The sequence below is a fragment of the Syngnathus leptorhynchus genome, chromosome 6, assembly GCF_054491065.1.
Source record: "Syngnathus leptorhynchus isolate UIUO chromosome 6, UIUO_Slep, whole genome shotgun sequence".
Lineage (NCBI taxonomy): Eukaryota > Metazoa > Chordata > Actinopteri > Syngnathiformes > Syngnathidae > Syngnathus > Syngnathus leptorhynchus.
In genome coordinates, this window is record NC_141200.1 from 13,712,473 (window position 1) to 13,726,501 (window position 14,029).

Sequence of the window (14,029 nt, forward strand, 5' to 3'; positions counted from 1 at the left end):
AAACAATTCTCATTGCTTTACATGTACACATCTCCTTTTTTTAGGATAGCCCTGACCTCTGCTGACCCAGGTAGGCATGGAGGGATAGTCAGATGAGGGGGAGGATACAGAGAGAAGCGGAGAAACAGGAGGAATGTGAGATTGCGACGGCTATCTCCAACAGATACTGAAGGGCCGACTCCTCACTCCTTCAGTCCACTAGGACGGATGGGAGAAGGTGAGGATAGAAGGGAAGCAAAAAATGAGGAAGAGGAGAGAGCATGAGTATTAAGGCTGACTTTTAAATACTTATCATACAAATACAAGCCTTCAAGGACAAACTACAGCACAAACAGGACAGTAGGAAGGGAGACGAACAAAAGGTGATGGGTGATCAAATGCACACGCACACACACACACTATCTGTATGCTTCCTGATAAATAAAATCTTAGAAATGAGAGACTATCAAATAGAAATCAATCATTGGGGTTTGCTGTCCAGGAGGATGGCGCCAAACGGAGATAAAAGACAGGCGGATGTCTGGGGAAGGAAGGGAGGAGAGGTAAATGACCGGCTTTAACTAGAGAAAGCAAGCCTCAGTCAAAAAGTGAACTAGGCACTGCCTGACTGACCAGTTGGTATTTAACATGATACTCTGTGAGCATGTTTAACAGTTTTCACTCCGTACCAGGAAGCCTCATCCGGCATGAGCTTCATATGATTAGATGGACTTGCACATGATGCAAAATAACAGACCCTGATAGGGCTCCATCCGGTCCCACACACACACACACACACACACACACACACACACACACACACACACACACACACACACACACACACACACACACACACACACACACACACACACACACACACACACACACACACACACACACACACGCGCGTGCACACACACGCATGCGCACACACACACACACACACACACACACACACACACACACACACACACACACACACACACACACGCGCGTGCACACACACGCATGCGCACACATGCACACGCACACACCCAATCAACATTATTCTTTTCCAACCACTGTCACAACATTAATGCAATAATATCTGTCTCTGTGTCCTGGCATCTGACCCGTGACCATCCACGTCTCAAATTAAAAACACTTGTCCTGTACTTCACCTTGGAGGAAGTCTCAACCAAGTGTGTGTTTCCGAAAACCACATCATACAAATTCTGTCCCAATGACACATCTAATGTCTGAAGAACGGGCTGAAAGGAAAAGCATATTGCAAAATTAAAAAAAAAAATCACCCAGCCAAACGATACATACAAGATGCCTAAATGCTTTCGATACTACTACTACAAAAATGTTATTATTGTTTCACAAACTGGTTAAATGTTCTGCAAAGTAGACTGAGGCAGTGTAAAAAAAACCCCACCAAAATCCAACCTACGATTTAAAGGAAAATATCACGCATGGCTCCAGAACCTAACCCTAACCAAAGTGGAAAGCAACTGGATATTAAATGATCTCCATTGCCAAGTTCAATGTCATGCATTTGGTCAGGCATACACAGAGAGACAATCGGATTATTGTTGTCATCCCAACGTTGCCCCTACCCGACCAAAGACGTCAAACGCCCAGCTGTTTTATGTCTTATAAGACCTTCTGCCTGAGGTGTGTTAATTTGAGATTTGCCCTGATACTCGGGACCAAAAGGCGTGGTACAACAATGAAAAAAAGAAAGCCGACTATTCGAGCCGTTTGACTCCGCGGCCTTTCATGTGATGGAATGAAGCCAAACAAAGAAGCGCTCGGACAGAGGAACAAAGACGCAGCGGTAAATTAAAAAGAAAGAAAATCCTTTTTTTGGTAATGTTTAGGTAACCTCAGTGTATATTCAGGAACTTTTATTCCTCAATTTTGAGAGATCTCGTGTGACACGTGTGTCTGTGAGGACATTGATGGGGGGGGAATAGAATTGTTGTGTATGAAGCTCTGTGTTGAGATTATCGGAGCAGAGCACACACCCAATACAACCAAAATTGTTAACACGAGGACTATCCGGATTTTGAAACGACCAGACCTACCAGCTGTTATTTTGACAACCTGCGCTCTGTTGCGCTCTGACAGTGACATCGCCTAAAAGCATCGGTAAATGAAATCACAGTGCCTTTGGGCTCAGATAACAAGCAATCACAGCGTATGTACCAGATCTACTCAGGTGGTCAGATCGGCTCAGGGGCCTGCGCCTGTTGATGACATCACGCTACATGATTGGGTAGAAGACAGTACAGTGACTGACGTTGGTCTGTTTTGCAGATATGGGATTGTAGTTTGTCAGAGAAAACAAACATTTTTCAAACATTTTTGGGATATGTGAGTGAGTGAATGAATAAATAAAATAAAAAAAAATAAAATAAAAAATAAAACAAACCCTGACAGTTCACCAGGAATAAAATTATCTACAGAATCAAATTGCTTTATAGACGTGGAAAAAATAAATCTATATTGCCAATATGTTCCCACTATTAATAAAACAATGTATAGTTTGATTGAAAATGATAATGAAAAGAAGAACATATAAAACATTTTTGCTTTCCTAGCTGAGTACATCTTTTTGATAAAAAATTAACAACTCATTATTACAGTACAGTTAGTTGTTAATCTCTGTATTACCAATGTACATTTCTGTTCAAACATCCATGTGAATTGGATGAGCAAACACCACCAAAGAAACAGGAACACATCCTGACTCTAATTGATTGAGGCACAATTACTTATAATATTAGTATTTATTATTAATATTGCATGTTTTTAATATTGCATTCAATAGTACTATTCTATCATTATTCTCTGTATTTCAATGTGAATGACGTGCATATGGAAAACATGAGTGCATCCTGACTCAGCTCACACGTTTTCTGGGTTTGGTCATGTGACAAATATTTTTGACTTACTACCTTCCCCATTAAGAGTTAAACAATTAGAATAAACAAATTTGTACTGTATCATATTTTAATTTCACATCAATAACATCATATATTTGGACCTTCATGGTTCGAGTCCTTACCTCTGATGCACCATCATCTGCACTGCCGTCTGACTGGAGGCTTCCAGGATAGGGTCCCCAAACTGTGTCTGTATGGAGCTCCCTACGAGCGACGACCTTTCTTCCACTGCCTTCTTTACTGAGCTCCAGCTCATCTGTCATGGGAAGAACATCAGCATGACATTAGCATCAGGGACATTATAAGCATTTAAATAAGCATTAATACCATTAGCATTGTGGTTTACTTCCATGTCGAAAATTCTTATTGTAATGTTGAGAACAGCTTCCGACACAGGTGCTTTTGGGAGTTTTAATGATCACATTTATTGTGAAATGAATATTTTGGAGATAATATCTGTGAGTTGCTGGATTACTGAACACATACATCCCTGTCACATTAACTCAGGAGCACACGAGGGGTTTTGAAAACCAAATACGGCATTCGACTTGAACTTGACTTGAACCCTTGGAGCTGTAACACCAGCAGGACACTGACCAAACAGTCTGTGGCACATCAGCAGGGGGCGTTTGATGTGAGCTGAGCAGCTTCACTTCTGGCTCAGTTCAGCAGCTTCTTTTTGTGTATTTCCTCTATGTGATAACTAGAAGGATGGCAGTGACAGCTGCGGTCGGAGCACAGCGCATCCCAGACAGATAGTGGGCTGTGGGAGTGGTCTGTACTTTCGAGAAGTTCCAGCAGATCTGAAGATTTGTGAACAGCTGAGTCGGAGGGTCCCTTCAGTTGAAAATCTCTCTCCTAATGGTCATTTCACATTTCTCTGATGGAAAAAACATCCAAATTCAGCCTCACCTTCCTCTTCTTATTCTGTCTTTTTTCATCCATGGTTCAGGAGACTGTTTCAGGGGGTCGGTCTAAAGTGTTGGGCCCGATAAGAGTGTTTGTCTAACACTCTCCATGTCAAAACACTCATCTATCTTCTCTGTATCTATCCCCACCAGAGAACAACGGACAGACGCTGATAAAATGTCTTTCCCACAGTTGGTGGGGGGAGGGGGGGGAGCGTTGGTGCAGGGAAGGGAGGGGGCAGATTTATGAGGAGTTCCATAAGCATGGTTTGAGAAGGAAAATTATGTTATAATGTATGAAAAGCTCAGCTAATTACGTGCAGCAGTGGTTAAATACGCTGAAAGATAACACTTTCTCTTTAATTGACAATAAAAACTGCATACTGACAATTGTATGGATTATGAAAATCAAGCGCCTGAAAATGTAAAGCTGTCTCCATGTGCCCTCTCACCCAATGTACCAGTCATGGTCAGTACAATAAGCTGTTCTACTTTTTATTCTGTCACCCTGCTGCATATGACAACATGAACCTTCTGTACTTAGATTTTTGTCGGCAGTGTATTTTTTAGTATGCCCTAAAGACGCCAAAAAAAAAAAAATTGAGTGACATAAACATCACATATCCGTTCCATGTCAAGAGCCAACCCAAAAGGACTCCTATAGTTAGCCTAACCTGCTCACATCACCGTCTTGAGTCCAATGTCCATCCAGGCGCTCATATTCCCGTGGACGGTCTATTTGGCCACTGTGACCCTCCTTATCACAGCAGTCCATCAGTGCCCAGCCTGTTTTTGTGTTATTGGCTGATCCTCACCACACAGGAGTCTTATCAAGCTGACCAGCTCCATTGACCCTTATTGTGATATTGGGCTAAAATTTGAGCACAGTGAGCCAACACAGATATCAATTTATAAACAAGCCTGACAAGAGCGTCAGCTTGTCAGTTATTACGGCTGAATACACACGATCACCTTACTTTCATAGTGTGTGTAAACACAGCTTCCTGTGCTTCCATGCATATCCACAGATTCATCAAACTAGCCAATAGCTGTTTGGGAATATGTAAAAGACCAATATACATTTGTTTTCCCTTGAACAGGGGTTCAGTGTGAAAAAGTTGAGTAAAGCTACAAGTCAATGACTCTCATTCAAAATGGCTATGATTTCAACAATTACATATCGTGATCAGACAAGTGGAACCTTGAAGGTAAAGGCCCCCAAAAATGTGATATTTTGCAATACAACCAAAAACTTCTTGGAATGCATACCTAAAAAGGTTAAATTTTGTGCGACATCAAGAGTGATGTCAACATTTTGTTTCATATTTTACCATTTATTTGGTTCAAAACATAATTTAGCTGAAAGCATAATGGAATGACTAATATGAACATGACCAAACAAGCTTGTCAAATGAAAAAATGAATTTCACAACCAAATGTGTTGACGCCTCATACTGACGAAGCAACCGCACATGTTAAGAAGTGTTTAAATGATTTCTATAGACACACAAACAACTTATTAATTCCAGCAATATCAAAAAAATAAAACAAAGTGACACTATTGGCATGCAAACATCATAAATGCATGTCACGTGTCATCAAAGTTGGCTAGCATCCCTTTGTACTGAAATGTTAACAATTAATACCTGCACAATTTAAAGAGCTTTAACAAAATAATACAAAATAAAATAATGACCTTAATATTATTTCTAATGGGAAAATTGTTTTAAAATTAACAAACTTGAAGTCAACTGGTTCTATTTGATGTTTAAAGGTAGAATATGTTGAGTTAAATGGTCGGTGAGTTCAGATAATATTTACTAATAGTTTAACAAGGCTCGATAAAATCAAATATCCAGTAAGAGCTGTAGGGCAGTATTGCGTTTTTATGATACACAGTATTGATACATTTTCTCCAGATGATACGAGACTCTTCGTATCAATATAAGTTGAAATACTAAATTTGGTTCTCCAAGAAATTTGTGCTCCACAAAGAGGCGCTCTGTTCAACCAACCATGTCCTTAGTTTAAAGGTCAGACATAACTAACCAATCAGAGGATGAAAAGAAACAATAACTTGAAATCATTTCTTCACTAAATGTGTTCTTCTATTTTTGCACATTTTAGTAAATATATGAATTGAAGTCCCCACCTCTGTTACTTCAAAAAAATCAAGATTAGAAATTCGATGCAGACAATTCTAAGGACAAAAATAGAAATGTTGAAGATTTGATGGCGAATATGACCAGGAGATTCTATCTAAGCCAATGCCAACAAAGCCCCCAATAGGCTACAATCCTGCAGAATAATTAGAAAAAACCTTTTCTGTATTTCATATTAAGAATCACAGTTATCATTGTTCAGCTGATTAAACCACAAGGCAATGTACATAGTGAATAAATAAATGCAAATGATGGAACCAAGTAGGTTAATTAAAGCAGCATAATCAAATGTAGATTATGTCCCTGTCAAGGAGGTCCGTTTAATAAAAGACTCTTTTCGGATGGTTTGAACACCTCCACTAATGACTACGTTTCGCTAATCCCAACAGGTTTACTGTGTTTGCTGGGATACCATGAGGCCTGCAAAAATCTTAATCCCTTTTAATTACCCCCCTTGCTCACCATAGACCTGAGCAATAACCTGACAGTCCTTATCAATATGACTGCATGCTACCCTCACTGCACGGGATGATACTATCCCCATAAACTGTACACAAACTGTGAGTGTGTGTGTGCACGCGCACAGCTGACACACTATTTCTCTGTCATTACTTGATGACCCATTCAAAAAAAAAAAGAACAGACACACAAGACAGCATGGGCTTGTTATCAATATAAAACAGCTCTACTACAATGTAAAAAACACTCTTGCATACACAAGCGCACACACACACGTACGCACACACACACACGGCGTTATCAATATGAATGTTCCAGCAGCCACTGTAGCACCCAGGTCTGCGCTGAGCCAACACAATAAAACAATCAGTCTGCTATTAATTTAAACAAATGACGCGATTAACTATGATTTGGGGGTTGGAAAGAGCTGGGGACATTACCATTGTGTGAAGGAAATCCTGGATGATGGGATCTTGAGTGGCCGTCCTGAGCAGCACCTTTGCTTTGCATCATTTTTGTTGCTATAACGTTAACCATTCCATCTTTGTCAGGAGATGATGATGACTTACGGATTTACTGTATGTTTGAAAGATTCATGAACGGCTAGTTCCAAAACATACATTGGAATTGTTTTTAATCATGATAGTAACTTCTCTTACTGTGACTTAAATATTTTAAAACTCCAAATAGGAATTTTCAGTGCGAATTTATCAAATAAAATTTTAAAAATGTAAGGATATTACCTATCCAACAACTTCTACACTGCTGGATAGGATGACTCCACAGAATCAAAAGTTGGGCTATTCACACACGCATTTATAGCATCATTGAGTGGGAACAGAACCTTGCATGGCTGCATGGACTGCATGGAAGTCTGGCCAGTGAACTAGAATCACTTTGTGTCAAAGAAGTTCCTCGAAAAAATTCTGAACAAAGATGCTGCATGAACTTTATATGCCCCGTTTTGCTAGACTAGCACCCGTGTGCTTGGTGTAAAAAGGGGCATACCTTTTTTTTCTGCCAGCACAAGCCGAGTCAGGCTGTTTGGAGCTGTTGCTCTCATTTGGGTGTGCCAGAACACAAAACAGCCTTCCCCAACGCACCTGATAATTTGGTGACAGAAAGTCTGAACTTGGCGTAAAAGCGAGCGAATCGTCATTTTCGATTTAGTTTGAAGTGTTTGCAGCGTTACGCCTGACTGGGCGTTTTTGCCTTGCCAACCAGAGCATTGGCAGATTTGGTTGAAAAAAGTAGATTACATTTCAGATTCACAAAAAACAGGTCTAATTTGAGGTGCAGGCAGTCTAGCGCAATTTTGGTGTATTTGATCTAGGTGTTGGCAGACAAATGCAGGTATCATGTATTTCGTATGACACCAGCGTCTGACAATTTATCTGACTCAATCGTTAAACTGATTATAATTATCATCATCTTTCGAAAAATTTTACAAGAACCCCAGTAAATTTTTAATAACTTATTATCGGTGTTTCCAAGCAAACTACTATAAGTACAGTATGTCAGCAACGAGACGTTATCAAATTTGATCCAAAAGATTTAGGCACTTGTATACTATAAGTGAATTATTTCAAGAAAAGTAAAATTAACGACTGGATTTCTTGAAGAAGAAAAAAAAGCAACTTGCAAATGGAATGCAATTTAGCTACCAGTTGCAGTTATCTACTACTACGTGTGGAAACTGTCCATGACTCTGTAGAAATAGAAACTACAGTCTTACCCAAAGGCTAAAACCATTTCCATCTTAAGAGGCATGTAAATGAACATTTTATTTCCTTCTCAAACATGTTAGCGTAAGAGTAAATTGGGACAAATTTAGTTTTTTATACTAACATTAACTCTCATCTTTTTAATTGAGTATTAGCCAATATGCTTTGACCAACCACTCTGTCAAGAGCAGATGACCAAAAAAACACTGAAGGCTTTACAAGTCTATCTCACAATACACTAAATGACAGCTTACAAAGTAATGAGTCTCACAAAGGAGCAACCCCACACTGATACTTTCCTCTGTTCCAGCTAATTGATTAGAGAGGACTATTGTTGATATCAAATGAGAAGATCACGGCAGAGCTATTGATTTTTTGACACGGTACAACAGGAAATCTTTACCAAGGTGCTGCTCCGACCCCTCACTAATAGTTTTGGGTTAAACTATGTGGATTTTCACAGAAAAATCCTGACCCCGTCATCTCTCTTTCTTTCTCGTTTTCTCACACTAAGGAATTAATGTAGTCATATCGTAATAAGGTAAATTTAGACAAAGAAATAGCATTAACATTTTCATTATGCCTGCTACTGTCAGTTTGTCCTGAACTCGACAGTTCGCTTGCAATTCTGAGGAGCTCAAGTTAGATAAATATAGTTAACAATATGTATAAAAAGGTGAGCCCAAGTATATCAATCAATCAATCAAGTCAAGTTTATATAGCCCTAAATCACAAGCAGTCTCAAAGGGCTCTGTCCTCTGCATTTAACCCATCCCCATGTGATTTTGATCCATCCCCTGGGGGAGAGGGGAGCAGTGAGCAGCAGCGGCGCCGTGCTCGGGAATCATTTTTGGTGATCTAACCCCCCAATTCCAACCCTTAAATGCTGAGTGCCAAGCAGGGAGGCAATGGGTTCCATTTTTATAGTCTTTGGTATGACCCGGCCGGGGTTTGAACCCACAACCTTCCAGTCTCAGGGCGGACACTCTACTACTAGGCCACTGAGCTGGCAAGAATTTCAACTTAGCATGCCAACTCTGGAAACCACTGTGGAGACATCACTCCATATCAAGAGAGACCAAACTAAAGCTATATAACACCTCAGTCTTGTCCATCCTCCTCTACGGAGCAGAAACCTGGCCTCTCAACATGACCCTGGCTGCCAGAATCGATGGCTTTGACACCGGAGCACTGCACACTATAGAGGGGAAAAAATGGAAAGATAAAGTCCCCAACACTGCTGCGGGAACGCACCCAACAGCCCCTCGCATCCCACCTGGCAGCACAGCGGCTGGTACGGCCATGTCAAAAGACATCCGACTCATGCTATCCTCAACTTCCAACCAAAAACTGCCGGCTGGAAACGACCCCGCGGTGCCCCCCGCACTCGATGGATCGATGCCGTCACCATGGACCTACATCACCTGGGCCTGTCGCTAGCTGAAGCTGAGCCCCTAGCACTGGACTGAACCAACTGGCGAAGACTGACTAAACTGATTGGGTCTACGCATGGTGGCGCCCCTGAGCAAGAGAACTGATGATGATGATGATGCCAAGTCAGGCTCCTTCCTTACCAGAAGGTTGACATTCCGCACGCCTAGAGCCAAGGTTCCAAACTTTGGCCTCCACCCAGCTCAAATTGCATCCAACCCCCGATGTTTGTATTAGTTCAAACTCTCATGGCAATTTTGTTCCTTAAAAGGGCATCATCCGGAAAAAAAACAAGAAAGGTCTAATTGCTTTTCGTTTTCTCCCTTATTATTCTCTCATCATGATCTTCCACGTTGCAGCAGAAAGTCCAGCAGGATGAGCTCAGTGGCAGATACACATTTCTGGGATAGGCATCTACTGCTCAGGACCACGCAATCATTTCCATTTTACCCTCTGTTGCACAGTCAAGATAAGACACCTGCGTAGCCTCGCTAATCAGATGAGCTTCAACAGAACTTTATCATTGACATTTACCACTGTTTACCCAACTAATTTCTCTTAACTGCACTGCTGAACTTTTATCTACAAAATACATACACTACCAGAAAAGAGCAAGAAGCAAACATGCAAATTCACAAATATGCAAAGAAAGATAAAATGAAAGGGGCAAAAAAAACTAAAAGCATTTTTATTCAGAAGAGGAAGGAAGTGAAGACGGACCAAGTTACCTTGCTGCCTCTGACATTAACCAGAAAAAAATATTTGTGTTCATATCAATTGCTGGTGAGGTGTTGTATGACAGCAGCAACAACAACAACTATTCTTTGACCTTGTTGTGTGGGCCATGAGATCGCGTGGGGAAGAAAATCCCATAATCAACAACCACAATATCACATCTGAAACCTGTTGACGAAACATGTGGTGGAACATCTTAGTATGTTGTTACACATACCAATAGTTTGTTAATGTGTAAGCTTGTTACTTGTGTGCCATTGGATACAAACCTCAACATACACTATATCACAGAAACTCAAAAGTAAGCACTCCACAGTAGGCTACTTCGGTGTAGAAGGGAAAGAGTCACGCTTAATTTAGGTCAAAATTCAGGAAATGTAATTGGATTGTCAATCCATACAATAGTCTGGTACTGAAAGATTGATTACAATTAGTACTCCACAAATCCACAAAAGACAATTTGATACGGTTTTCGATATGTGGGTTGTGAAATGATTCAAAGACTGTTTGATTTTTAAGTGGAGCGATTTGATTTGGTTCAACTCAGTGGGATTACGATTGCTTTTGACATTCTTTTTGGCTCAGTTTAAGAGGGTTATACGAAATTAATTTTTGTGTTATAATTTTACGTACGCTGGAATTAATTTATTAGTACTGTAAAAGTTCCATTTTCTTCTAAGATATTGCGCTCTAATAAAAGACAATTTAATATCTACGTCGATATAGTCCAAAGTATAACGATTAGATACGGTTTGATTTAATGCACCCACGTCTTATAAAAAAAGGTTTGGCGGTTCAAAGCGATTTCTTGTTATGCCTCTAATTATAATCCAATAATTACAATATAAAGTATCATCATTTAATGAAATATGGACGCTAAAAATAACTTTACTATTGTGGTTTTTCACATGATGGTAATGGGCACATTACAATATTGTTTTTCAGTTTATAAATTAACTGCACGGCCGAGCCAGTTAGTTAGGACGGCAATGTCTGTCTTGATCAACAGTAAGTAGTATGGGCAATTATATAGCGCACGCACGCATGCATGCACACACACCTAACCCTAACAAAAGTAAAATACACGGAAGATAGCAGACTCGTAAACAGACTAAATGTTCAATTTACGTATGTGATATTATTTTAAGAAAATAATCTATGTGTATCCGCCCCACATCCCCAAATCCTGCTTCTTGGATTAATTGAAGAATCTAAATTGGCCATTGGTGTGAAAGGGTTTCTGGTAGAATGTACCCCACCTCTCGCCCGAAGGTAATTGCGTGCTTGCTGATAACAGATTCTCGTAATTTGCGGCATGAATGTCCATCTTTACAGCCCACTTTTCCGAGTTGCTAGCTTTGAGTCTGTGATGTCGTCTTTGAACCTTTTCTCTTCAAACCTGTTAATAATGAGTCAGTCATTGTTACTGGGTCAGAAATGCTAATAAGATCTTTCAAGTAGCGTCAATCTTGTTACTTGGGTGAAGAGTAAATCAGCTGTGAAACTTTGAATCGGAGAGATCAAGACAATGTAAGTCCCTCCAAGCGTGTGTTTTAGGATTTCAGCCAGTCGTTAAATCACACCCTGGCCTCCATTTTCATCAGCCATCCCTTTTTGTTCAGCTGTAGCCTGTCACAAATTGAAAGTGACGACCTTCTACAAACTATCCCTGATAATCACATAAATTAATTAGAAAATGTTACTTGACATTCTCCAAGCACAGAGAGAATGAGGGGGGAAAAAGATTGAGGCAAAGCCACAAAATTAATTGTATGCTATGTGACTCTGATAATTAATTCATGTCTGCTTTAAAAACTCCTTCTGGCATTCAATGAAAAAGGATGTTTCAATCAAACCAGTATCGGCAGCGGTCAGGAAAGGAAACAGAAAAGTTAAAGAGTGACAGACTCGCTCGACATGTTCAGGGTCATTTAGAGGTTCAACAATTAAATAGAAGCAACCAGAAAGGGAAGAAAGAACAAACGAAGACAACATGAGAGGGACCCTTAAAGACAGACCGTGTCCATATCTAGAAAGAGTGCAAAGATACTGTGGACAAAAGCTTCTAGTGTTTTAATGGTGGCTCAGAAGTTTTGATTTTGAAGAGAAGATTTTAGAGTTTGGATAATTATTGCAATTATTCTTTGAAGGCACTGACCCTCCAATCTTCAGTGAGATCGATTCATATAGAGCAGCAACCGTTTGTATAGCCTGCACCCCTTGCAACTATTGAATGTTTTTGCACAGAGCCTACAAAAGTAATACCGTAATTTTCAGACTATAAGTCGCTCCGGAGTATAAATTGCACCAGCCATAAAATGCACAATAAAGTGAAAAAAAAAACAACATATATAAGTCGCACCGGAGTATAAGTCGCACTTTTGGGGCAAATTTATTTGTCAAAATCCAACACCAAAAACAGACATGAACCAGCAACAACAGGCTAAACGATACGGTATGCTAATGTGACATATACACAAACGAGGAGCTGAGAACGGGCCTGACGTAACATTCAGAGTTATTCAAGTAAGTATTACATAAATAACACGTTTATCAAACCATCTGAGTCACTCCAATCCATTAAATCCATCGATCTTGCTTTATGTAAACAATGCCGCGTATGCGACGCATATGCTGACATCGGACCCGTTGTAAGTTGCATTTCGAATTATTCCACAGACCCATATAACGATATATAAAGTATATTTCAAATAACTATCATATTACAACAATATTATCAAACCATCTGTGTCACTCCAAATCATTAAATCCATCGATCAAATTCCTCGTTCTTTATGTCAACAACGCCGCGCGTGGGCTGCAGAGATCTAGTATATAACTATGTTGTAGCGTTAACAAAGTACTAGACCCGACTTCCATCCACGGAGGTGAAAGAGAGCTCCCGTCGAGAAGGACCGGGCGTACATAAAAGCCATATTAGTTTTTCAAACCTTCTGTGTCACTCCAAATCATTAAATCCTTCAAACTCTTCGTCCTTCGTGTCACTTACAAACAAAGCCGCTAATGATGCCGGTAGTACGTGGGGCCCTTCGTCATTTTCGTCATCCCGTGATAGAATCCTTTGCCCTTTATGTAAACACCCGCTGCGCAGCACGGGTGACGTCACTTGCAGTTCAAATGACAGTAATCCCTTGCTACATCGCGGTTCATTTATCGCGGCTTCACTACATTGCGGATTTTTGAATTTTGAAAATTTGTGAAAAAAATCACATATAAGTCGCTCCTGAGTATAAGTCGCCCCCCCACCCAAACTATGACAAAAAACGCGACTTATAGTCTGAAAATTACGGTACATTTAAAAACAAGAACGTATAGAATATATCATTTAAAAATCACATCATGTTGCCTTATCACTGAATTGTTCGCACCTCTGGTTGTGTGTGTCATTCCATGTGGAATTTTAAATGCTGATTTGTATTTGACTAACTGACAGGGCAATGGCAGGTATGGGGCCCCACATCAAAATCAAAGTAGTTATGCCACTGCGGCACAATCTCATCGCTCTTCAACGCCTCACGCGTGTCTTTGTTAGCCAGTGACTGTGACTCGACTGGAGAGGTGCTTTAAAAAATGGAATCTCTTATCAATTTTAAGATGACTAGATCTTATGGCAATAATTGAGGGTTGTGTGGCTCAGAAGGGTATGGACTTTATTTGCAATTAAGTATCAAGAA

General features: G+C 40.2%; 1 protein-coding gene across 3 annotated transcripts in view; it reads right to left on the reverse strand.

Annotated features, from left to right (window-relative positions):
* Positions 1–14,029, reverse strand: part of zfpm1 (zinc finger protein, FOG family member 1) — an 80,601-nt gene that overhangs the window by 15,807 nt on the left and 50,765 nt on the right. For all 3 annotated transcript variants that reach the window (XM_085915181.1, XM_085915180.1, XM_085915182.1), the window contains one exon: positions 3,038–3,171. In XM_085915181.1, the coding sequence (XP_085771307.1) occupies positions 3,038–3,171 (134 nt within the window). The remainder of the gene's footprint in view (positions 1–3,037; positions 3,172–14,029) is intronic.